Source organism: Halichoerus grypus, chromosome 8 (assembly GCF_964656455.1).
Source record: "Halichoerus grypus chromosome 8, mHalGry1.hap1.1, whole genome shotgun sequence".
NCBI classification, from domain to species: domain Eukaryota; kingdom Metazoa; phylum Chordata; class Mammalia; order Carnivora; family Phocidae; genus Halichoerus; species Halichoerus grypus.
Genome location: NC_135719.1, coordinates 95156862 through 95183663, shown reverse-complemented (window position 1 = coordinate 95183663; position 26802 = coordinate 95156862). Strand labels below are relative to the sequence as shown.

Sequence of the window (26802 nt, the reverse complement as noted above, 5' to 3'; positions counted from 1 at the left end):
TCCTGGGATCGAGCCCTGCATTGGGCTCCCTGCTCGGCGGGAGGCCTGCTTCTCCCTCTCCCACTCCCCCTGCTTGTAGTCCCTCTCTCACTATGTCTCTCTCTGTCAAATAAATAAAATTTAAAAGAAAAAAAAAAAAAACTATACTCAGGGGCACCTGGGTGGCTCACTCCGTTAAACGTCCAACTCTTGGTTTCCACTCAGGTTATGATCTTGGGGTCCTGGGATCGAGCCCTGAGTTAGGCTCCCTGCTCGGTGTGGAGATGGCTTGGGATTCTCTCTCTCCTTCTCCTCTGCCCCTCCCCCACTCATGCATGGTCTCTCTCACTCTAAAAATAAATAAATATTTTTTTAAAAAAAACTATGCTCAATGAGATTTAGAAAATGCTTATAATGAATAAAAAGAAATCTCAGGAGAGATGGCAAAAGTATAAAAAAATGAAAATTCTAGAACTGAAAAATATAGTATCTAAAATAAAACTTTTACTGAATGGGCTTAATATTAATAGCAGAATGGAGATGACAGAGGGAAGAGTCAGTAAACTTAAAGAAAGATCAACAGAAATTATTCAACCAAAAGAATAAAAAAATTGGAAACAAAATGAAAAGATTCAGCGATCTATGAAACAAGAGCGAAAGGTCTAAAATTATAGGTTTCAGGCAATTTTTAAAGAACATGTAAAATATTTTCTAATTTTATGAATGGACAATAACAAAGTCATTACTGTCTGAGTTCTAGTCTCTGCTATTTGCCTAGCTGTTTTAACCTAAGACTGTCAGCTAATCTCTTTGAGGACTCAGTGTTCTTTCCGAATAATAAGGGAAATGAATAGATTAGTGGGGTTTGGCGGGGAGGTTTAGATTAATGGTTTTTAAATGTAGCTGCTCCTCAGAACCTCCAAGGGAGTTTTTTTAGAAATACAGGCTTTACTCCAAAATTCACATTCAGAAGGCCTGATCTGAGGTGGGACCCAGATGTATCTGCATTTTCCTTGAAGTTTCCTAAGTTATTTCTGAAGATGAGCCAACTTTGAGCCACTACACTAGGTTTTCCTGAAGAGCTATGCAGTGCATGTGACAGGGACTCTTGGTACTAATAGCTTGTAAATTCTCAAAGGAAAATTCTGTATGTAGAGATATGATATCCACCAAAATCTTGTAACCAAGTCCTTTGAGAAAGGAGCTGTGGTTTATTATCTTTATTTTTATCACAGCAAAACTTTTTAATGAATATTAAAGGTATGAAAGAAGATGTTCTATGCTACTCCCTAAAATATTCTTAAGTATGTACGTCACAGCAAATAGATTTCCAAATATAAAAAAAATTCTCAGCTTTGTCAGAATCATTTGGGTAGTCATTCATTCAACAAATACTTGCTGAGTGGCGCCTGGGTGGCTCAGTTGATTAAGCGACCTTCGGCTCAGGTCATGATCCTAGAGTCCCGGGATGGAGTCCCGCATCAGGCTCCCTGCTCAGCAGGGAGTCTGCTTCTCCCTCTGACCCTCCCGCCTCTCATGCTCTCTCTCTCTATCTCATTCTCTCTCTCAAATAAATAAACAAAAAATCTTTAAAAAACAACAACAACAACAACAAATATTTGCTGAGCAAATACTACATGCCTAGCATTGTGTTAGGTGCTGAGGCTATAGCAGTGAACAAAGTGACACAACTCTCTGTCTTCATGAAGCTGATATTTAGTGATAGCAAACAAAGCAAAACCACAGTATAGGCAGCCACCATATCTTAGAACATACACACACTACTACAGCAAGGGCTGATTCTTGGAATTAAAGTTCTTTTACTATAATATTCTTACCCTCTCCAACTCCTCAGGAAGGAATCGGAAATAATATTTTTTTTTAAATGTAACTAATGTATACAAAGCAGGTGTAGCTCACTTCACATAACAGTGTCCCTGAAACACTATGCCTAAATAAAGTTTAGCAAACCAAATAATTTTAAATACATTTCTTGGGAAAGTAAGAGCTATTAGGAAAATAGCAGTTATTGCCTTCCTTTGGGATATTCTGCTATGACTCTTCTGGTAAATATATTTATTTTAGCAGTTAATCTAAGACATTTTGTTCAATGAGAAAAGACAATATCAAGAAGGTGAACAGTATAATTGCAGAGAAGTGAAGGAATTTTTATATTTATGTTTATGAACATATGCTCAAAAACAAAACAGAACAAAACAAAAAAACCCAAAAAGTACAACATGCACCTTTTAAAAGATATAAAACTAAATTCTTAGAAAGGTATGCTAAGATGATGATGGAGACTCTTTCACTTTCCTAATTACACATTTCTCCATTGTTTAGGTTTGTTTTTTTTTAAGATTTATTTATTTATTTGAGAGAGAGAGTGGGGAGAAGGAGCAGACAGAAAGGGGGGGAGAATCTTAAGCAGACTTTGTGCTGAGCGCAGAGCCTGATGCAGGGCTCAATCCCACAACCCTGAGATCACGACCTAAGCCCAAACCAAGAATCTGATGCTTAACTGACTGCACCACCCAGGCGCCCACAATTGTTTGGATTTTCCAAAATAAACATGTATTACTTCTATGAGCAACAAAAATAATAAAGATATTCCATGGGAGGGTTTGAGGGGAGCAAAGCAGATTTCTGTAACATGAACAATTACCCCTAATTTTTATGTTTGGAGATTTATGTTACTGTTGTTTTCTAATATATATCATGGTTTTTCTTAAGACAGGACATACATGTATTCCTCTTTTCTTCCATTCCTCTATGTTGCACAGACTGGTTGCCTTTCAAATATAAATAATTATATTCTTTCCATACCTGATGGAGGGATCATCATCCTACGATCCTGTTCCCATGGAGGTGAAAGGGACCCAGTGTCAGAAAGTGCTCTATGAGCATCAGCTAACCTATCACAGCTTGATTCTCCTCTTTCATTGGTATTCTGATGGTCCAGAGGATTCCCTGGGCCTCTTGAGCCTAATTAAAGAAAAAAATACAATTCTGTTTTACCTAAAAAAGTATTATAAGACCTATCGTCAAATGAAATCCAGGTAGCTTTTAAAAAGTGAGAACAATCAGATTCCAACAAAGTTTCCCTAAGACACATTAGACTACAATTCTATCCTACCAAAGCCTAGGACAAAGTCTAGGACAATGAGGAAATAATAGTTTTGCCATGTATACAAACAAACAACTGCCCATTAAAGTCATTTATAAATGTTATCACCATCATCATTTATACATAAAATCAGTGGCTAAACTGTGAATTATACATACTAAGTCTGAAAAACAGGAGTATAAAGTAAATTGCAAAGTAAAGATTTCTATATCAGATGGAATAATTATAAAATGAGGTTTTTGTCGCTTACACTAATATGCCAATAGTCAAAGAGAGCATGATTCTTTTAAAACAGTCATCTTAGGCGCTATACACCTATTTCAATAATTCTACAACTACTCACAGTATTTTTTAGAACAACTCTTAGAAATATACTCAGATTAACTTAAGAGCCACTCAAGAAACTACATCTCAGTGTTGAAACAGGACTCTACTTCTGTCCAAAAATAATTTTAACCAGTCTGATTACAAACTTTATACCCACCAGATAAATGTGGCTTTAAAGGGCTTTTAGCAATTTCTGAATATCAAATTCACCTTCAAAAAGAGCTCACAACTCTGAAGGCAAGTCTAAAACAAGAGTTTCAAAAACAACAGCACTGTTGGGATAAACACTTTGAACAAGATAACACTCACATGGATAAGGAAATCAGCATGCTTACATTTATAAAAGAAGATAATCATTATAAAGTTCCCTTCTTATGATCACAAAAAGGACAGTACCTCAATAATAACATATTCAATTAAAATGGAAAAAGTAAATACAAAATTTTTTAAAAATTAAATAACAAAATATGTTAATACTTCATTTATCTGTCACTGAGGGGAGAATAAGGTCTTCTCAAAATTATATTGCCCAGAAAACAAAAGCTTTTTCCTTTCAAGGAATAACTTTTATTTAAAAAAAAAAAAAAACCTTTTTAATAGAAATCTTCCCAAAATGTTTCCCACATTTCAGTATACCTCTAATAGACTAAAACCAATTTGATGTTTTCTTGGTAACTTGTTCAAATCAGTATAAGAATCCTTTTATATATATATATATATATATAAATATATATATATTATATATATAAATATACAGTAATCTTTTAAAAATTTTTCTATCTACTCCCTTTGTACAGTCAGGAGGTAAACTGACTTTTATATTCAGAAGGTCAACTATCTCTTTTCCTTATAGTTGTATATTCTATTAATTTCCCCCAATCTTTCCTTCTAGCTTGTTCATCCTTCTAATAAGTTCATTAGAAGAAAAAGGCTGGGAAAGCAGAAAATTAAATTGGTAAAAAATGTGCCGAGAGTCAATTAGGCTGAGTTCATCTAGAGTGAAGCACAGATCTTTAAAGGAGACGAAGGCCTTCTCTTGATTGCTTCCTTTCAGAGAACCAAAGCACAGGCCAACTGACTACCAGGTGAAAAATTACAAACTTGAAAATGCTAAATGTTAAAATTTTCATTCAGACCAAAAGTTACATGAAATTTACTCTAAAAAGAAATTATTTTCCTTATACTCCATCTTATTTGAACATATATCTCACCCAAACTTTCAAATTTAAAAAGATAATAAAAGGAAAGAAAAGGGCATTCATCATGCTTCTTTGGTAGGTCACAGGAACTTTTACTTCAAAGCAACTCTTTTAAGACCTACTGATAACTTACCTAAAACTTCTGTAGCTTTTCTAACAAATAGCAAAACACCCTTGCAAATAATCTAAACACATCATTTCTTGAAAGTAATTAAAAAGGAGAGTAAAGTAATTTAAATAGGAGAGGAGAAATCAAAGGTAATTTTTACTCTTATTCCAAATATTCAATTGACTACAAGCAATCCTTGACTTATGTTACTCAACTTCCAGTGATTCACATTTGCAGTTTAGCCAATTATACCCTTATTTCTAGGGCACTATTTTTCAGACTGCTGGCTGCAACCCATCATGGTGCATGAAATTAATTTACTCTTAATCAGCAATTTTTTTTAATGAAATGGAATAGAAATGAATAGAAAATAGCAGAAAGCATCAAAAATAGTAAGGGTAGTACTATTTCATATAAATAGTTTCTATTACATTTATGTTGGTGTATAATAGGAAATGATATAAAATATATTTCTTACTGGGATCAAGGTGAAATATCAGGGGGAAAATGAATTTCAGGGCACTTATAGCACACATGTGAATTTCAAAATTAGTCCCCTTCCTAAAGTGCTCAGGGCAAAGCTCTCCCAGGGCTCCAAGTGTCAGTCTGCAACTCACTCTTTCCCTAGGAGTTTTCAGTTCAAAGCCAACACAAGCAAAGATATCTGAAATGTCTCCAGGCTGTGGGCCCAATCAGCAGTGGGACTGGGAGGTAGGAGAGATCAGCGCTAAGTATACCAAACTGAGAATAAGGAAAGAATATGTAAATAGGAAATGGGCAAAGGGAGAATATCCCATAACCATAAAGCAGAAAATTCATTTTCTTATTCTTTGAAGGTAATCCCAAAGAAAGAGCTCCAAAAATATTTAAAATAATGGCACTTCAACAAGGAAGTACAGCCTCTGTGAGAGACTATTTTGATAAGTAGTATCCATTTCAATATATGAGCTTTGATAAGTTGGGTTTAGTTTGGTGTTTTGATTTAGTCTCATTATTTTCTCTTCCTACCTTAGATTCAATATGCTAAAATCACTAATAAAAGGGGGGGAATGGGATCACAACACTGATGAAGAATACTATCAGCTCTTATACAATACACACTTAGGGCTAAAAACCTAAGACTTTTCATTTGGGAATAAACAGTGCTCTCTATATCTTTGCATTTTGCCACAATTCAAGGGAAAATTTTAAAGCAACTTGACGAAGTGAACAAAGTATGGTAAAAGATCAAAAGAGGAAAACTCCAGGTACACAGGTAACACCAGGGTTAGTGCTGATGAAGTAAATGCAAAAAGACCAAGAGCTAATGCACAGGCTTGAAATAGCTGCTGAAATTCTCAAAAACCCATACAGGGTAACAAAGCAGACAATCCTGAGTCAGTTTCTCAAAGTACTAATAAATCATTTAGGTCTCCTTTAAGGCTCTCATCAAAACTGCCTACAAGATAATACTTCTGAATTACTCTAAAAAAAAAGGTTCTTTCTTTCACTTTCTGATTTTCTACAATAAAAAGATCATGATGAAGTAAAAAAAGATTTTGGAAATTCTCCATTTTAATAATGTTTCATTAAAATACAATTTTTTAAATTTTTTTTAAAGATTTTATTTATTTATTTGAGAGAGAGAAAGGGACAGACAGAGAGAGAGCACACGAGAGGGCGGAGGGTCAGAGGGAGAAGCAGACTCCCCGCTGAGCAGGGAACCTGATGCGGACTCAATCCCGGGACTCCAGGATCATGACCTGAGCCGAAGGCAGTTGCTTAACCAACTGAGCCACCCAGGCGCCCTAAAATACAATTTTATGCTAGGTTAGATTGTTATTATATTTTATGCATTCTTTATATAGTGCTGTATTATGTAGTATAATATAGAGTTTTTAAGAAGTCAAAATGATTTAAAGAGATATACATCAAGTGCTTGATCAAAATGTAACCTATTATAATCCTATTTCTAAGAGAAAAGTATATTAAAATTAGATATCACAGAGCTCCTTTTCCAAACAAAAGCAACCCATAATAAGTGCAAGGAATGCCTGTATCCAAAGGTTTATTTTAAAGATCATTTTAAAGATAAGTTGAGATGAAAATATAAAATAAGGAAGAAATCTAGAGTAATAAAGATGTTTAAACAATATACCTCTTCCTCCTCCCCCTGGAAGCAAAGGTGAGAGTCTGAGTGGACCCTCCAACAAAGTTGGAGGGGAGAGAAAAGCTCTCGTTTCGGATGAAGGTCGACCCAATGGTGAGGGACCATATGGGGAATGCTCTGGAATAATTAAAACAGCATGTTTAAATTCATAGTTTCAATTAGCTACACTATATAGATTAGAATTCCATTTCAACAATTTCCATCAGGTCACCCTATTGCCAATTTAAGTTTAATCCACATCCTGAATACTAACTATGCCTTGGGTTTTGCTAATATGGGATAGAATTAAATATGGAACCCTGTGTTTTTAAAGTCTGTCTACCAAATGGATACTGTAGTCAATAAAAACATTATCCTCTTGGTAACTAACACACTTAAATAACCATACAATATTAATAAGCAAAGGATAATGGTGATATTTTAGAGGTATAAAAGGATTTGGGGGCTATGAAGTTTGTTTGGTTTTGCTTTTAATGGCAGTATGCTTCCAGATAGTTCAGCTGGTGAGGGTTGTAATATAAAAGGGCTCGGTTTAAATTAGAGCCAGATAGTCTGTGTTGGGCCATGAATTATTTGAGTAAAGCTCAGATTTTGAAAAGTAGAAGTGCAAAATCCTCTGAAGCATCAGAAATTACTTTTGATTCATTTCCACTGAAAATTCAGATTACATTTATTCAGCAAATAAATCACTTTATAAACCATATAACCAAGAGCCCTATCATTTTACAAACCTCACCACTCCCAAGTAATGATTATGCTTCCAAAGATCAAAAATCAACAACATTAAAAAACAAGCTTAAGTACCACCAAAATAATACTTTTTAAACATGTTAAATTTTATTATGTAGCTTATATAATAGTCAAATGCAGTTACAACAAAAGATCAAAGCATTATTTAATCTTTCTGAAACTTCTGCATTAGGTTCAGAAGAGAATTCCTTCTGTATAATTCCCACCACTCCAAACTTTATTACTATTTGAAATTAATAATAATCTATTTTGTTAAATGTAAAAATACCTTCATTTTAATGAAATTAGACTCTCAAAAGTGATTTTTATTCCTTCAAAACAGTTATTAAAATGGGATTCCACCTTTATAAAGATAGCTTTTTTTTCACTGCCTTAGATGCTTAATTCCAATTCAACCAAAAATTATTTTGAAAAATTTAAACTATTTGGAACAGTATGAGATCATTAAAAATGCTAACTCATTAATGTGTGGACAAGAATATTAAATACATCTTCCAAAGAACTGGTCCTCTCTTGGAGGTAATTAAAGCAATGAAAGCTCAGATTATTAATGTTTTCCCACCTTAATTGATACTTTTAAATAATTAAAAACAACTGTTATAATTCTTGTTTTTATAATTCAAGCAAATTCCAAAGAATAGTGGATATGTAAACAGTCACTGAGAAATGGAGGCAGCAATTATTTACATTTTTGCTAGGGAAACAAAACTCAGAAACTTGGGAGATTATGATAGAATTCAGATTAGAATCCTGGCTCCAAAATCTAAAATATTTATAAAATAATAGTATTAATTTACACTAATATAAAAGGTATGTGCAATATATACATATATATATATGTATTTTAAAGGAGGGTTTAAAAAAAAAGACTACCTCTGCCAAATGCTGTATTTGGAACATCAAGTGCATAAGGATCTTTTTCTAAAAGTTCAAATTTAAACTCTGTTTCAGTTAATCTGCAAATAAAGAACAAACATCTCTAAGTTACTCATCCAAGAAAAGCACCCACATTTCAAGAAAAATGCCACTACCAAGTATAAGGTACTCTTCACTACCTCAATATCTACACAGAAGAAACAGATCTTTAAAATTATTCTTATGAGTAATATATATAATCGTCAAATACCTATACTATACTCCTGAAACTAAGAGAACACTGTGTGTTAACTAGACTGGAATTAAAATTAAAAAAAGAAACCAAAATAAACAAACATTCTGACCAAAATACCTTGCTATTGTTCTGTTTTCAAAACTAAACTACAGTGAATACTATTATCACAGAACCCAAATTTTAGAAATAGCAGGGCCTTCCAAGGGCAACCAGTTCAAATCTATCACTTTACAACCAAGGAAACAGGCTAAAAGTTTACATGATTTATTCAGAATGAAAGTGCAAGGATTAAACACAGGGCTCCTAGCTCTGAGTCATGTCTGCTTTCCATTTTAATGTTACCCACGATTCCAATCATAACATAAAATAAGAATCCAGTGAACTCATCCTACTATTTTACTCCTAAACCTTTTATCTGAAAAATGTGACATTTTAAAAGAAATCTTATTTCTAGTTTTTGATCATCGGATCTGAAATAAAACATAATAAAACATTTAATCATGGAGTTTTCATTTCAGAGTAGAAAAGACCAGCAAAAAGACTAAACTAATATTGGATAATGTTAATAGTACATTCTGGCAAGAAATTTTAACACCTGGGAAGACTATTATAATCCTCCTAGAAAAGTATTTACTCTTCCTTTTGATTATACATTGTAAACTTTTATTCTCCCTTTCATTTTATTATTGTAAGGCACTGTCATCCAATACAAGAAAACCAGAGAATGAGAGAAACAATAAACATTTATTCTACCCATTCATCTACTAAAAGATGCCAGTACTCTGAGAATTACTACATCAGAGATTTGTCCTTTCTCTTTCCATCCTTTGTAATCGCCTTCTTCCTACTCTGGTTTAAAAAAAAAATTTTTTTTTAAGTTATGCTTTTTACAGAAGAACATGTGAACAGTTTACCTCTGTTAAAATAACTTCTCTAAGACAAATGTTCAAACAAAAAAAAATCTAGTAACTCATAGTAAAACTAATAAATATTTCACCACCAGATATGCTGGATCCATGCAAGTTTTATTTATCCCTATAAAAGTACTACATAATAAATAACAATTAAAAATAAAGTAATAACTAAAGCTTTAAAGTGTTCCCACAAAGAAACTTACTTTTGTCTATTGTGAGCATTTTCTTTCCTCAAATCATTAAGATTTCTTTCAGCAGTCCGAGCTGCCAACTTAAAGAAAATAATACATTTTTTATCTTTTTTTGAAAATACATTTTAAAAATAACACATACAAACGTAAAATGAGAGATAAGTATTCATAAATATCACAATCACTTAAGTATCCATTTCAGAAACTCATCGTAAAATTTTTTTAATTTAGGGAATTGTTTAAAAGGGTATGAGTTTCCTATAATCAGAAGACATGAGTCTCAAGGCTGGAGTCTGATCACGTACTTGCCAATGAATGCTGTTATCTAGATGTGAAGTCAAGGATTAGCACTATTTCCTGCTGTCAATATCCAAGTAACATGACAAAAGCAATGTAAGAGGATCCAAGCTTAGGGTGATGGGAATGGAGACTCAGAATCATTAGGCATGGGTACACTGGCTATAATATCATAGATAGCCGTCTCTGGAGAGAAATCACTATTTGCAATGAAACCATAAAGGTTTATAACAGTTTCACAGCATGCCCATATAGGCTATTTTTTAAAATGGCTGAATATAATCAAAGCATGCAGCATGTCTGTTAAGTGAACAGCACTGTAAAAATCAATTCCTATAGTCTTTTACATTTGTTTAGTGAAATTTTTATTTAATAAAATGTTAGAAAATCACAAAATAAACTTACACTTATCAAAAATACCAAGAACATATAATATTCCTAAGTAGTTTGTGGACAAAGGTTAAACGTGTATGGAATACTACATGTTTCCCAGTCATTCTGTGAACTTTCCAGTTAAGAAGTAGCAGTGTCTGGAACATCAGACCTGGCCAAACTAATGCAATCCACTTGGGCAAATGTATTTATCATACAAAGGTAGGCAACTTCACTCAGTCTATAATCACAACTTTTTACAAGTAGAAAGAACTATCTATCAAACGTATTCACTTAAAATTATGAACTACACATTAAAACTGACATTAACTGGCCAAAGAATAAAGTATGTTAAATATTCACACACACATACACAAAAAAAACATAGCTTAACCATATTTTAGCATTCATTATCAAAAAGATTCCATGTATAAATCATTTTCTAACGTAACCATATAATCAATTTTATACTAATAAAAAAGAATATTACACCATAACAATTTTAGTTAATAAAATACCAATTCATTTAATAATGCAGAACCAAAACTACTTCTAAATGTTTTCTATACATTTAGTATAACCTATTTACTCTTAATTATAAGGCACAAAACAATGCAAAGTTAGTAAGTCCAAAGTAAATTCTACTATGATTATAGTGCTATCAATATGAAAGACCTATCTACAAAAAATGTAAATATAAATGCACTGATGCTAAATGATTACAAGCTTTTGAAAAGCTTACACTTCAAAGGTTAGGTAAAACTGTACTTTCAATGAATGACCACACTGTATTCAGATATTAAATACTTACAATATGCAAAAAAGCATTCTATTAAGTACAGGTATTAAGGGAAAAGAAACAGTCCCTATCTTAAGAAGCTTAAATCTGTGGTAAGGACAACTATAAATGACCACAGTACTTGCCATAGAACACATAGAAACAAAGTATTATGTGAATTCAAAAGAAAAAAGATTAAATCTAATGGGATGGAGCAAAAAAATGCTCAAAGGAAAAAGTAACATCTGAAATTGTGAAATTATTTATAACAGTAAAAAAGTAGAAACAAAGGAAACATTTATCAAATGGGAAAGGTTTATATAAATTATAAAATATTCAGGGGTGCTTGCGTGGCTCAGTCAGTTAATCGCCTGCCTTCGGCTCAGGTCATGATCCCGGAGTCCCGGGATGGAGTCCCACATCGGGCTCCCTGTTCAGCAGGGAGTCTGCTTCTCCCTCTGCCCTTTACCCTGCTTGTGCTCTCTCTCACTCACTCTCTCCCTCTCAAATAAATAAAAATCTTAAAAAAAAAGTTATAAAATATTCATAGAAAAATATCTACAATATATTAAATAAAGCAGGATATAAAACAGTTATATATAGCATGTTTTCAGTTTTTAAAACATACATGTGATTTATATCTAAATATATTTTTTTAGGTATAGAATAAATGAAAGTGATATTGTTGATTACTTCTTTGTACATCTTTTCTATATAGTCTGAACTTTTTATTCACTAAGTATACATTATTTTTATAAAATCTAAAAAAAAAAATCATTTTGAGGGGTGTCTGGGTGGCTCTGTTGGTTAAACATCTGCCTTTGGCTCAGGGCATGATCCCAGAGTCCTGGGATGGAGCCCTAGATCTGGCTCCCTGCTCAGTGGGGAGTCTGCTTCCTCCTCTCCCTTTGTCCCTCCCCTTGCTCATATGTGCATTCTCTCTCTTTTTCTCTCTCTCAAATAAATAAATATTTTTTAAAAAATCTTCATTTTGAGACATAAGGATATTTTTTGCATTTTCGCATTCCCCCGCAGAGGGAGTGGCAGGCAGAGGGAGAGGGAGCAGACTCCCTGCTGAGCAGAGAGCCTGACGTGGGGCTCAATTCCAGGACCCTGGGATCATGACCTGAGCCAAAGGCAGACGCTTAACTGACTGAGCCACCCAGGTGCCCCCTTTTTGCATGTTTTAACATAAAGTCAATGTCATTATTTACTAAACAAGAAATGCAATATGTACAGTAACAGAAAAAGCTCAGACTTGGAATCAAAAAGGTCAGAATTTCAATCTCTACTCTTCACTCTTTGATCATGTGACCTTGGGCTGTTTCCTCATCTGTAAAATTTGAATTATAATACCTATTCTATAGTTATTTGTGGATTGAATGAGTTATATATGCAAAATGCCTTTAAGTATAGTGTCTAGAATACAAGAGACTAACAAACATCAGTTCTTCTCACCTTTAAAAAATAATCTGTTCTTAGTATTCAGAAAGTAGTGGGGAGTGGTGAAAAAGATTAAATTCATCTCCAAGCCCAGCTTAATTCAATAACAAATCTTCACTTGAGCCCTCAACACAAAATCTGAGAAATGGGAAGAGCCCTGGAATTCAACATGTCTAATTCTCAACCTATGCTGGAATCTCCACTCCAAGAAATATCCACATCTAAGAAATATCTCCCAAGCTTCAGTGCAACAGTGTAGTAATAGTTAACATGTACTGAGTGCTTACTATGTGTCAGGCACCTGGCTAACAGCCTTACATGAGTTATCTTACTTACTCATCACAGTAACTCTATGAAATAGGTACTATTGATATATCTATCTTTCCTTACAGGTAAGGAAACAACAGATGTTGTTGTTACAGGTGATGGAACCAGGATACCAACCATGACAGGCTGACTCCAGACTCCATGTGTTCATCCACTGTGCAAACTGTCTCCCCTTGAAGACTCCTAGGGACAAGTCCTATAAACACCAGCTATTACAACAGTTCTACATATTAGACAGACCATTCCTACAATTAGTAAAACCTATATCCTTATCATTTCCTTACACAGTCCTCCTCTGGAGCACTGACATGCCATTTCTCACTATGATCTTTTTCTTGATGTGTATCAAGTAATTCAACACTGAGAATCAGATACCCAAACTGTCTAACTTTTACAACTAGAAGAGGCTTTCAATATCACTTAGTTCAATCTGTTTTTTTTTTACAGATGAGTAAATAGGCCCAGTAATTTTAAGTAACTTGTCCACAAGTATCAGTGGTAATCCAGGGTCCTCAAACAATTAATCCATGAACATTACATCATCTCCCCCAGAGAGAATATAAGCTCCTTGCAAAGTAAAAGCAAAGAGGGAAAAACTAGATTTTGTGAATAACTGTGTTATAACAAAGTATTTAGTTCACAAAGAACTTAATTTCTCTACCAGTAAAATGAAAAGAAACTGATTTTATTTAATACTAACCTAATTTGCAGTGTGAAAGTGTACCTTTTAAACTGCTCATTTAAATTAGGAAAAAGAACAACGTGACAAAGAGAATTTAAAACTCACCCAATTATCATGTGCTTTTTTCTCATGGGAAGTAATCTGAAAAAGAAATTCATTAAAATACTACTGATTTTCTTAAGTAAAAATTTTCACATCTACCACTATGATTTAGTACACAACTGATAAACTCAAAAATAACTCAAGCATCTCTGACAAATAACATTTTTAAAGCAAATTTTCATATACACATGATTTATTTTATTACATTCTTAAAACAAAAACTGAATGAAATTTGTCTAGTAAATTTGTTTTATGCAATAATCAACTACAATGAGTTACCAACTAAGAGATAATTAGCCCAAGTGAATATGAGACCCCCAATGCAGATATGTTTATTTATTTATTCAAACCACATTCCCAAAGAAGCAGGAGACATGGCAATTTTAAACAAGGTCTCTTATTCCAGAACTTTGGCTCCCTATAAATGTCCCACAAACATGTGCAAAGCCTCAAGAAAAGTGTACAACTATCAAGTAACTATACTCCTATATCAAAATAGAGATAAACAATTCAAACAAATCATCATTGTTTTAATTTACACACACACACACACACATACCTGCCCTTGATAAGAATGAATGGTTCTCTCCAATTCTTCTTCAAGATCTTTGGCTCGCTTTCTATAAGGAACAATCATTCTACTATTAACATATACTAAGAAATGAGAGAATACACTGTATCTACTGAAAATATCAATTAAAACACCTAGAGTGCTTTGTTTAATATAAAAAATAACTCCAGAACTCTACACATTAATCAGCTTTAGAGGTTCTAAAGCAGTATATTTTTCTTGATATAATTTTAACATTAATTGTGCTTTAAGAGTACTATATTACTTGGGTTTACCTAAACCAAGGGTCATGCAAGGATTTATATGGTATATTGGTTTGTCTTTATTTTTAAGAAGCATGAACTTGGAAGACTTATTCAGATGCCTGTAATCCTAACAGAATTCTAGGAAATTAACCAACTGTGTGAAATAAAATGTTACTTACTACCTTTACACTACTAGTAAGATAATTTCTTCTTTTGGATAAAACCCAAGCTTACTCTTCCTAATACAAAATGAAATATCAGAACTGTTTGGGACACTGCTAAATCTTGCCCCTTATCTTCTCTATGTTTTCTTTTATTTCCATGGAACTAATGACAAGTGAACCAAGGAAAAAACTAGACATGTAAACACTTCTTCAGACCTTTAGCTGTGGCTCACTCTTTTTGAGGCATACTTCTCAAATTCCTTAATATTGTATGCATTCTTCCCCATTTGAACCAAAGAGGAAAGACCTTGAAATTAACAGCTATTCATAAATTTCTTCACATTAACATAAAATAGGATTTCCCATGTTCAAATACAACTAATGTGAGAGATTCAAAATCATACACACTGAAAGGAAAACATTTTTTCCTTCTTATATTTTCTGTGTAATTGCATAATAGCAAGATATCCAAATGAAAAATAATCAGAAAAATGTTGGGTTTATTTTTTTTGGTTGCTTTATTATTTTTTCTGATACTAGGTTTTTGGATACCCTCCCCACTTCAAAAAGAAAGGAGTAAAATATGTTCAGTACCTGTAGGTCTCCAGCTCTTCAGCTGCATGACTGATCTTTTCATCTGCTTTGGAAAGTTTCTCCTCTTTCTCTAATCGGTAATTTTCCTCTACTGTTAATTTCCTTAAAACAAAAAGTGTTTTTTTTTACAGTATGTCATAAGATAATCAAATATATCTTTTTAATTATACGGCAACTGGTGCTTCCCATAAAACAATTTGCATAACACCACTAAAAACATCACATGCAAGAAAAAAAGTACCTGCGTAAATATTCCTGGTGCGGAACTTAATATTATAAACTGAAATTATAAACCGTCTTGTCTAATATAGTACTAATATAAAAGTTTTAAGAGTTTTCTATAAGACTTTATCATAAAAATAAGACCAAAGGTAAATATTAGTAAAAACTATCATGACTATATATTATTTATCAAGACTTCTCATATAAAGCAACATTACATTTACTAGACAAGAAGTCATCAAGTAATGAACTGTATTTCAATCATTTTTAAATTGGTTGTTAAGTCATTAACATAGTAATTAAGTTTCGAGGACAGTTCACATACACCAAACAAAACAAACAAAACAAAACAAAACCTAACTTATAAAGAACCCAAAGTAAATAAAAGCAGTAGTAACACTCCTTCTTACTACTTCTAGTTCTCTTAGTAATAATAGCTAACTTAGTGAGCCATTAGTATGTGTAAGAAATTGTTTTTAGACTTTTACATGTATTATTATCCTATTTAATTATCATAATAGCTCTACAAGAAGAGAAAGGAAGCAAAGAGAAACTAAAGAAGTGAACCTAGGCATAGAGCTAGCAAGTAGTGACTCCATTAGACTATATTACTCATTGTTTCACATGGTATCATCAGTAACACTGGTCCTTCAAGAAATACTTATTGAACACCACAGGAAAAGACATTTGGAGTCCTAAATGTGAACGTCTCCCCTTCTTCATGAACTTTGGGGAGGCACATGACAAACTACTGAAGAAATTCTACAGGGCAGGACTAAATGTTTTATATTCCACAAACTACATTACCAATTGCTAAGAAAGCACTTGCTAGGTCAATCGTTTCATAGGTGTTAGAAGAAAATAAAAATCATCTCTTCAGAAGTATGAAAGTATAATGGGCTTGGAGATAGAAGGAGGTGTATTTTTACAGAATCTAGATTAAAAATGGCCAGAAATTCTTTGACATCTGTGCTGCTAAGAAGTAGTCTATGAACCTTCCCCTTGAATTTGGGTAGGCTCATTAATGATGGAAACTGCACTATAAAAGAAGCCTGATGATTTGACCAAAAAACAATTACATCTTACTTCACATATTTAAAGCAACTTACCAGGGCATCTGGGTGGCTCAGTCAGTTAAGCATCAATTATGGCTCAGGACATGATCTCAGGGTTGTGAGATCGAGCCCCGCATCAGGCTCCACGCTAGGCATGGAACCTGCTTAAGATTCCCTCCCTCTCCCTCTGCACCCTCCTGCATGCTCATGTGCTCTCTCTCTCTAAAAAATAAGTAAAATAAAAATCTGAAAAAAAAAGATTCTCTCTCCCTCCCTGCCCCTCACCCTCTAAAAAAATAAAAATTAAAAATAAAATAATAACAATAATAAAGCAACATATCAAGCTTCTATGTTACACTATTTCACTTCTCTCCAATATTAAATCTGGAAAAGTGCTAGTAATGTAATATACCTCATGGAAAACATCAATCTAGCATCTAGAAAATGACTGAATTTAAATCATACTGGTATGCAGGCAAAAATATTAATTTAACATTTTACTAACACTATCAACTTTCTATATTCTACTCTAAAGAACAACCAGTGGCACAATTCACTGAATTTGAGTAATGAATATTTTAATTTAAATGTAAGAATGGAATATACAGTATTTTGGGAATTGAAAATATTTCAGATTAATGAATGAAATCACAATGTCAACAACATACACAGAGCCAAGATTCTACTCAGCTTCCCACCCGTGCTCTGCATATCTACAGAGAACACCTTTTCTTTTTGAAATTTTAAACATTCCACATCGAAATTCTATAATTAACCAATCAATCAAGTTCAAAACATACACTCAAAAGTATTCCTTTTACCTCAACTAATCCCCTTTATGCCTATATTTACTCACAATATCTTTCATCCCAACCTAAAATGAAGGGTCATCCATTCCTATGTTTACTGATGAAAACCATGAGCTGTCCACTCTGTAGCTCTTCCATTTAGTCAAGTGTATTTCTCTTTCATATCCTGAGCAGTCCCAAGTGGCCCAAAAGTCCATGATGAACAGCAAGTTTTGAATTTTTGAATGGACCCCAAAGAATGATTGAAGTATACAGCTTGGCAATGACAGAGCTAAACAAATCCCCCAGCATCCTGATGGCAATGTAACGTTGGTATTTTCTACCAGTTTCCAAATACATAAAAAGAATCTCATTCCCATTAGTTATGTTTTCTAAAGTCACCACAAATCCTAAATTAGCAAATACTGCACCAGTGCTCTTAAGGGAAGCAGAATTAGGTTTCTGTATGCTCTGGTGACAGCATTTTCATCTACCAGTCAATACATAACCCTGTTTTATGTGTGTTGGTTTAAACACACCTTATTTAACATCTATTGTTGGTTTATTAATAATGAACTCATGGCCAATAGCATTATACCTCATGTCCGAACAAAGGTTATCTTTTGACAAAAAGCACAAAAACATGGCAACTACATATAATGCAAAAAGGACACCTGTTTACAAAATAAGAGCTGAAATACAAAAGCAGACTGGGAACGTGCACACTGGGCAATTCACATTTTTTGCCGTTCTGTGCATGTCTAAGAATGACCACTACAGCTCCGTGAGTACTGGTTTGGGGTTAAAAGTAAGTTTTCTCAAGTAGGTAAATTTGCAAATACAGAAACTACAAATGATGAAGATCGACTGTAATAACTTTCATTAAAGGGGCTTGAAATTACATTAATTAAATCAAGTTATATTTTATTTCCTTTTATGATGAAAAATATGTCCTATAGTGGTATTTGAAAATCTGGAGTCTCCAGATAGGTATCTTAACAGTCTTCTGTGTTTCTATGCATTCAGGCATCAGTACACACATGCACAGAAACTTTCACTCTAATATATAAAGGTACTAACATATTTATTCATATATTCAACAAATGTTTATTGAATAACTACCATGTGCCAGACAGAATATTAGGAACCAGAAATACAGAAGAAAAGAGAATAAAGTAATTCTCTCATGGAGTTTACATTTAATGTTGGGAAGATTAAAAAAAAAAAAGATATTCATCAGAGGACTATAAGGGCTATAAAGAAAAATAAAGCAAGACAAGGGGATAGGGAATTGCAGGTATTATCTTTGTTAGGGTAACCAGGGAAAGATTCTTTGAAGCAACATTTGAACCTAGACCCAAATGAAATGAAGGATTTAACCTTATACAGGGGAATACCAGTTCAAGGCAGAAAGAGCAAGTGCAAAAGGCCCTGAGGTACAGATGTGCTTAGCATGCTAAAGATCATCGAGAAAGGCCAGTGTGCTGGAGGGTAATGAAGGAAAAAGAAAATGAATAAGCTAAAATTAGAGGCATAACCAGGAAAAAGGAAAAAAAAAAAAAAAGAGGTAGCCAAAGGTCAGATCTTACAGAGTCTTGTAGGCCATATAAAAGCTTTGGATTAAATTCCAAGTGTTACATGAAGGCACTTGGAGTTTGCAAACAAGACAGTGACAATACCCATAATTTATGTTTTAGAAGGGTCATGCCACTGGAGACAACTGTGCAGGAAGTTAAGTGGAAAAAAACTACTCATAAGGCTACTGCAATAAACCAGGCACTAACTGATGATGGTTTAGATGAGACTCATAGTAGGGGAGGCATGAAAAATGGTCAGATTCAGAAGAAAAAGTGTTTCAAGATCAAATAACTTCCTTAAAAATGAACTGATGAATATTACCCAATCATAAATTGAGTACTTTGAATATCACATAAGTTGAATATGCACTATTTTTAACTATTTTACTTGCCATACAGTGAAGTTATCAATGTAATTTTTATTACCTGTGAAGTGTCATTTCATTTTCTTGATACAATTCGGTCATTACTTTAAGTTTCTGCTGAAGCTTTTGATTCTCACTTTCAAATTGTATATTTTCTGACTGCAAAGATGCTTGTTCAGTCTGGAGATTTTTAATACACTCTATAGAAAATTTTTAAAAATCACAAAGGAGTAAACATTTTGAGATGCACATTAATATTTCATAAAGATTAAAATTATCAAAAATAATAAATTATTAATAAATGAAATTCTTTCCAACAGAAAATGTGTATTTTGTTCACCTAAATGCTTTTTAATATTTTAATTAAAGAACTAGATAAACTGTTACAACTTTTTTATTACTCCAAGATTTCCCAAAACCTTCAATATTCTAATTCCAGCATCTAATTTTCAGTTAGGGTGCCAAAAACCAGTAAAATTCTCATGAAGGTTATGGAGATGAGAGTTCTGAAGGGAAAGAAATATTTTAGTTCAACATTTCCTGTGGGCGCCTAAGTGGCTCAGTTGGTTAAGTGTCTGCCTTTGGCTGGGATCAAGTCCCCCATCAGGCTCCTTGCTCAGCAGGGAGCCCGCTTCTCCCTCTGCCCTCCTGCCCTGCTCAGGCTAGTGCCGCTAGCAGCGCACTGTCACCAAAAAAAAAAAAAAAATCTTTACAAAAAAAAACCATTCCCTGTGAAACTACTTCCACATGATGAACAATTCCTATTTTTCTCTAGTAACAAGTTTACAGGTTAATACTTAACTTCTAGCCATCCCTCCTTTTAAGCAAAATTGAGATATATGTTATAAGTCAGGCCAGAAATTTCGATCTTCTGATAAGAAATGGTACAAAATCATCCTAGCTTAATCCAGATCAAGATTGGAGAGAAAAATATCAGTTTTAACTTGTTTCAAATGCTAACCCACCTAAAAGAATTATCTATAAAACAAAAATTAACAATTCTAAGTAATTACGAGTGCTAGATAATTAGTGCATTGTTATTAAAAACCATTTATCTTCCAACATCATAACTCCACCTTTGACTTCCTCTAAGACTGAGGTGCCATCTCCCAAAACATGTATATAAATCATAACCACAAATCTTTTTTATTAAGTAGGCTCCACACACAATGTGGGGCTTGCATTCATGACCCTGAGATTAAGAATCGCATGGTTACCGCTACCGACTAAGCCAGCCAGGCGCCCCCACCACAAATCTTAATGAAAGGCAAAACTTATTGGGCGCCTGGGTGGCTCAGTCGTTAAGCGTATGCCTTCGGCTCAGGTCATGATCCCAGGGTCCTGGGATCGAGTCCCACATCAGGCTCCCTCCTCGAGGGGAAGCCTGCTTCTCCCTCTCCCACTCCCTCTGCTTGTGTTCCTGCTCTTGCTATCTCTGTCTCTGTCAAATAAATAAATAAAATCTTTAGGGAAAAAAAAAAAAAAGAAAGGCAAAACTTATTCTGTGTAGAGGGCAGTTTCAAAAATCACAAAATCATACTAACAAGCATTAAAATTTTACTAATCATATGTAATGGCATTCTAATTACTCTAAAGGCACATAATTATTCATCTATCAATTAATCATATATATCAAAAGGAAAGTTTAAAGTAAATATGCTAACATTAAATGATTTTAATGTGCATACCTGTCTTTCCACAGAAATTTTTAAATCTACATCAGAAGAAATCTGTTGACCTAGGCTTTAAGCCAATGCCAAGAACAGTCATTTAACAGACATTAATGCTGGATATCATCTCTGGTAAAACTGGATCATAGGGATGATCTTTTAAAAGTTAACAGTTTTAATTTGCTACTTTTTAACATCTAAAACCATATCACACATATAACACTGAAATTCAAAGATATGTATGGTTTTACATGTTTTTTTAAAATAATTTCATTATTTTTATTTCATATGAATATGGAGGAAACTGATAATCAGGCTTTACCACCAACAAAAAACTCAGTACTAATTTTTCACAAATCAGAAACAAAAGTAAAAGTTATAAAAACAATCGAACTGGGCTTTTGCATAATTGATTCAGTTAACAGTACCATTCTGGATAAGGAGATATAACCTACCTGTAAGCTCTTCTTTTGTCTTATCTACTTCAGATAATTGAATGTAAATTTGGTTTCTTTCTCCTTCCAGGGTTTTTAAAGAAGCATTTAACTTCAGAGAATGGAAGAAGGAAAAAAGCAACATTAATCAGTTATACCAAAAAAGGAAAAACAAAAAATCTCACTATACTATCCCAACCTTTTGAAGTTTTTTTATCACTCTGATGAAATTATCACCTAGAATGCATTAATCAACAATGCAGCTTCCATCTTGAAAAGTTAAGTCATCAGTAGTTGTAAATATCAGAACAGAGAGAGATCAATGACTGATCCTTAAAAAGTGGATATTTTCATTCTATTTACTTTCAACACAGAAGTTTTAATCAAAGCAAGCTTCAAAGTACGTTACCAAGACTTCACATAGTTCAGTAAAGATCAAGATAACCACTACTACAATGGAAAAGAGAAGGGATAAAGTAGAAGAAACTGAACCCAGCATTTACTTCTCAATTTAGGATATGGGGCAACAGGAATAGGAAAATATTGAGACCAGAGGAAGAAGAATGTTCAAAGTCAGAAATATGAGAGAAAATACACTAAATATTTTTAATATATTCCTTATCCAAAAACATTAGTCCAGACCTTAAAAATTTGTATTCTGATAAATTCTAAAAATTAACAATATGAATTTCTAAAGTTATTATAAAAAAGAAAAAAGCAATTGATAAAGAAAATGCTGATCACTTCTGAAAATCTGCATCGCTTCTATGGTGGCAACTATAAAACGGACTTTTAAAATAATTACTAAGGACCTACAGGTTTAATCCAAGTTCTATTTCCTTCTCTATATTCTTTATATTTATGTAGTAATGCAAACCTTAGCAGCATGAATCAGCTTCTTCAAAGCTCCTTTTGGTTGATTATCTATGTAAAAAAAAAAAGAAGAAAAAAAACCAATAAATTGGGAAAATAGTGCCACGCCACAACAGACATCCAAATGATTTTTTTAGTTCAGACAACTAGAGCCTTATAATCCCTCTTTTTGCTTTAATAAAGAATTTGATATAAGGCAGGATGGCCTTGGACATGCTCCCAAGAAGCTAAACAATAAAGTACTGGAAGTACCATAATTTCATTTAACGAGGTTCTTCACTACTCACTCCAAGAACAAATTTATAATAAGAATCTGGTATTCACCTAAATACAGTCCACAGTCTCGACTATTCTTGGAATCTTTCAGCATACAAAATGTAAGTGGAATCATACTCCAAACTTAAATAACATTAAACAAGCACGCATTTTCTCATTACAAAAGGAATTGCTTCTTGTAAGATAAAGCAGAAGTGAAAAAGTACAAACAGAACACATGTGTTCACTTTAGGAATGCAATTTTCTTCAGTGCACTAATGTTATCACCAAAGAAATTTACAAAAAAAATCGTATCTTCTGCTCCTTAATAAATTTGCTAATTATGCAGGGGGTAGAAGGAGAAAAAAGAGACAAGACACAAAGTCAGAAGAGCTGGGGAAAACTAATAAAAGATACACAAAACACTTCTGTACTCTTTTTGCAACTTCCAATGAATCTATAATTATGTCAACAAAAAATTCTTTTTTCAAGTCAAAGGAACTGGTTTGAAAATACAGTGAGCGGCTATATTGAACCTAACTCCTGCCTGAGTTTCCAGACTGCAACCAGCAGTGGTAATAACAATTTGAGATGGACAGGATTAAAGTACTGAGCCATCTAATTTAAACAACAAACAAAAACAGTATCCTAAGGTATTCATCTATATAACACTCATTTTTTAAACTACCCACCCATCCATCTGATTAGCTGACATGACAGGGAAAAACAGGCATTGAAATTATTATGATGCAATGTGAAAATTGCTGTAACAAAGATGGACAATATATAAAAAGAACAGGGAGGAAAGAAGCTGTAAATCTGTCCGAGGAGTTGGGAGAAAGATTTACTGAAAAGGCAGTATTCCAACTGAAGCTTAACAGTAAGGGATGGTGAGAGAGGGACAGAGTATTAGAGACAGATGAAGAAGATGTGCCAAAGAAGAACTGCATAAAGAATATGGTGCTTGGGCGCCTGGGTGGCTCAGTCGTTAAGCGTCTGCCTTCGGCTCAGGTCATGATCCCAGGGTCCTGGGATCGAGTCCCACATCGGGCTCCCTGTTCGGCGGGAAGCCTGCTTCTCCCTCTCCCACTCGCCCTGCTTGTGTTCCTGCTCTTGCTATCTCTCTGTCTGTCAAATAAATAAATAAAATCTTTAAAAAAAAAAAAAAAAAAAAAGAATATGGTGCACACAGGGGTGCCTCAGTGGCTCAGATGGTTAAGCATCTGCCTTCGGCTCAGGTCATGATCCCAGGGTCCTGGGATTGAGCCCCGCATCGGGCTCCCTGCTCAGCAGGGAGCCTGCTTCTCCCTCTCCCTCTGCTGTTCCCCCTGCTTGTGCTCTCTCGCTCTCCCTGTCAAATAAATAAATAAAATCTTAAAAAAAAGAAAAAAGAACATGGTGCACACAAAAAACAAATAATCCAATCAAGAAATGGGCAGAAGATATAAACAGGTATTTCTCCAAAGAAAACACACAAATGGCCAACAGACACATGAAAACATGCTCAACATCACTCAGCATCAGGGAAATACAAACCAAAACCACAATGATATACCACCTCACACCAGTCAGAATGGCTAAATTAAACAAGTCATGAAACCAAGGATGCGGAGAAAGGGGAACCCTCCTACACTGTTGGTGGAAATGCAAGCTAGTACAGCCACTCTGGAAAACAGTATGGAGGTTCCTCAAAAAGTTGAAAACAAAGCTACCCTACGACCCAGCAATTGCACTACTGGGTATTTACCCCAAAGATACAAATGTGATCTGAAGGGGTACCTACACCCCAATGTTTATAGCAGCAATGTCCACAATAGCCAAACTATGGAAAGAGCCCAGATGTCCATCAAAGATGAATGAATAAAAAGATGTGGTGTGTGTATATATTGTATATATACACAATGGAATACTACGCAGACATAAAAAAAATGAAATCCTGCCATTTGCAACAACATGGATGAAACTAGAGGGTATTATGCTAAGCAAAATAAGTCAATCAGAGAAAAACAATTATCATATGATCTCACTGATATGTGGAATTTAAGAAACAAAACAGAGGATCATAGGGGAAGAGAGTATAAAATAAAATAAGACAAAACCAGAGAGGGAAACAAAGAGACTCTTAATCACAGGAAATAAACTGAGAGTTGCTGGAGGAGAGGGAGGTGGGGAATGGTATAACTGGGTGATGGACATTAAGGAGGGCACGTGATGTGATGAGCACTAGGTATTATATAAGACTGATGGATCACTGACCTCTACCTCTGAAACTAATAATACATTATATGTTAATTAACTGAATTTAAATTAAAAAAAAAAAAAAAAACTTGAGAGCCAAAAAAAAAAAAAAAAAAGGACCATGGTGCACATAGGGAACTAAAAGAAAATACAACAGGCTCATCATTTTTAGCAAAAGAGGATGAATCATGACTTAATAATACCCAACTGCGTACCATTTTCTGATTCACTCATTTCCAACTCCAAGTTATCATCGTTTGTTATGTCTTCTCCCAGCACAGCAGCCCAATCTTTCATCTTTATCAAGCGTTCAGTAAGAGACTTGACATTTAGCAAAAAAGGGAAAAAAGAGAAAGAGGGTAATGCCTTTTGCTAATTGATTTACAACTTCTGAATGTGCAGTCACAGTTTAAAAATCAATCTACCGAGATAACAGTATATGAGCTCTTATTCACCAGCTGATACTAAGATATGTAAATACTCTGAAAAGCTGTAACATTTATTGACTATTAAACTCTACAAGTTAAAAACCAAACCTGTTTATTCCTAAATCAAATACAATACTTGATAATGGCCCATTTTTGCTAAATACATCACATGACTATAAAGTAACAAAACATTTTCTTATAGGACATTCTTCACATGCCACAAATAAGAGTGGCCATTAACATGAGAGTAAATTTTGTGTGAGGTCAAACAAATCCGCAAGTGAGACACATGATATATAAAAAGATCACAGACTTTACAGATCTGATTTTTTTCAAATAAATGATTAGGTGAGGAGTTCAACTGAGATAAAGAAAAAAAATTATAGAACAGAATCTGAATTGGTACATTACAGGTTTTCCAACAGTACTTTTTGAATTTTCTCAAATAAAGAAAGATTTTCTAGCACTATAGGTAATAAAATGACTGTGCCATGCATTTCTGTGGAAGGACCCACCTAAAAACCCATTCTGCTCTATAATTTCTACCCTTCAATCTCTTCCCTCTTGAGAATTCCAGGCATAAATAACATGGCTTACAGCTTTGACTGAGCTTGAGATTAGCATCTCATTCTTGTTCTGTTTAGGAAGAATCCCAAGTTCTTTAGTAGGGTAAGATTAGGGAAAAAAATAAAGCAATATCCCAAATTATGAATACAACTCCTAAAGCTGGAATCTTAAAAACATTCTTAGTGGGGGGTGGGGGGATACATAATAACATAATAAAATAAAATTTAAAAAAAAACATTCTTAGTAACAACGTAAAGAGCATAAATATATAGGTTTCAAGATGGCAACCTCCACTTCACTGCGTAGATTACAGAATATTAGTTTTACATCTTATTACTTGATACTCACACCTGGGTATCTGTTTGCAGCTTGAAAACATAAGATTTAAAAGAACAGGAAAGAAAAAGGGTAGAATGAGGCAAATAAGGAGTAGGAAAAAATGAACAAATCCTACAATAATATCAATTATTATATTCCTATTAGAGTCAAGTTTCAATTAGACTTATTTTTTGAAAAGTATTCATCTCCATGAAAGTACATACACCAGCTAATCTAGGTATTACAGACATCTAGCCAATACATATCACTTCATCTGTCCAATTTCTAAAATTCTTTCCAACATCTTATCAATAGAAACAGATGGCAGTCTAAAGACAAAGGTAAAATCCACTATTCTTTTTCTTTCTTCATTAAATACCTAGGGTAAAATACAGAGCAAAGGAGAAAAAGGACACATAGAATAATGATTTATATAGATCATATATATTAATAATATATAATATCAATAATATACATTAATATATTATATATTATATAATTAGTATACACTATTACATAATATATATGTTACAAATCTGTGAGTCTTCAAGCAGCATTTGGGAGCAAGAATGACAATACTG

At 33.7% G+C, this 26802-nt stretch overlaps 1 protein-coding gene across 15 annotated transcripts in view; it reads right to left on the bottom strand.

Moving 5' to 3' along the window:
• Window positions 1–26802, bottom strand: part of MIA2 (MIA SH3 domain ER export factor 2) — a 110521-nt gene that overhangs the window by 16717 nt on the left and 67002 nt on the right. For 11 of the 15 annotated variants that reach the window (XM_078053604.1, XM_078053603.1, XM_036109076.2 and 8 more), the window contains 11 exons: window positions 25124–25229; window positions 22420–22466; window positions 21564–21654; window positions 19500–19638; window positions 15432–15533; window positions 14417–14477; window positions 13861–13896; window positions 9869–9936; window positions 8514–8596; window positions 6879–7007; window positions 2806–2964 (listed from right to left, as the gene is read on the bottom strand). In XM_078053604.1, the coding sequence (XP_077909730.1) occupies window positions 2806–2964; window positions 6879–7007; window positions 8514–8596; window positions 9869–9936; window positions 13861–13896; window positions 14417–14477; window positions 15432–15533; window positions 19500–19638; window positions 21564–21654; window positions 22420–22466; window positions 25124–25229 (1021 nt within the window). The remainder of the gene's footprint in view (window positions 1–2805; window positions 2965–6878; window positions 7008–8513; window positions 8597–9868; window positions 9937–13860; window positions 13897–14416; window positions 14478–15431; window positions 15534–19499; window positions 19639–21563; window positions 21655–22419; window positions 22467–25123; window positions 25230–26802) is intronic. The other 4 variants (XM_078053605.1, XM_078053616.1, XM_078053614.1 and 1 more) reach the window with 1 other exon arrangement.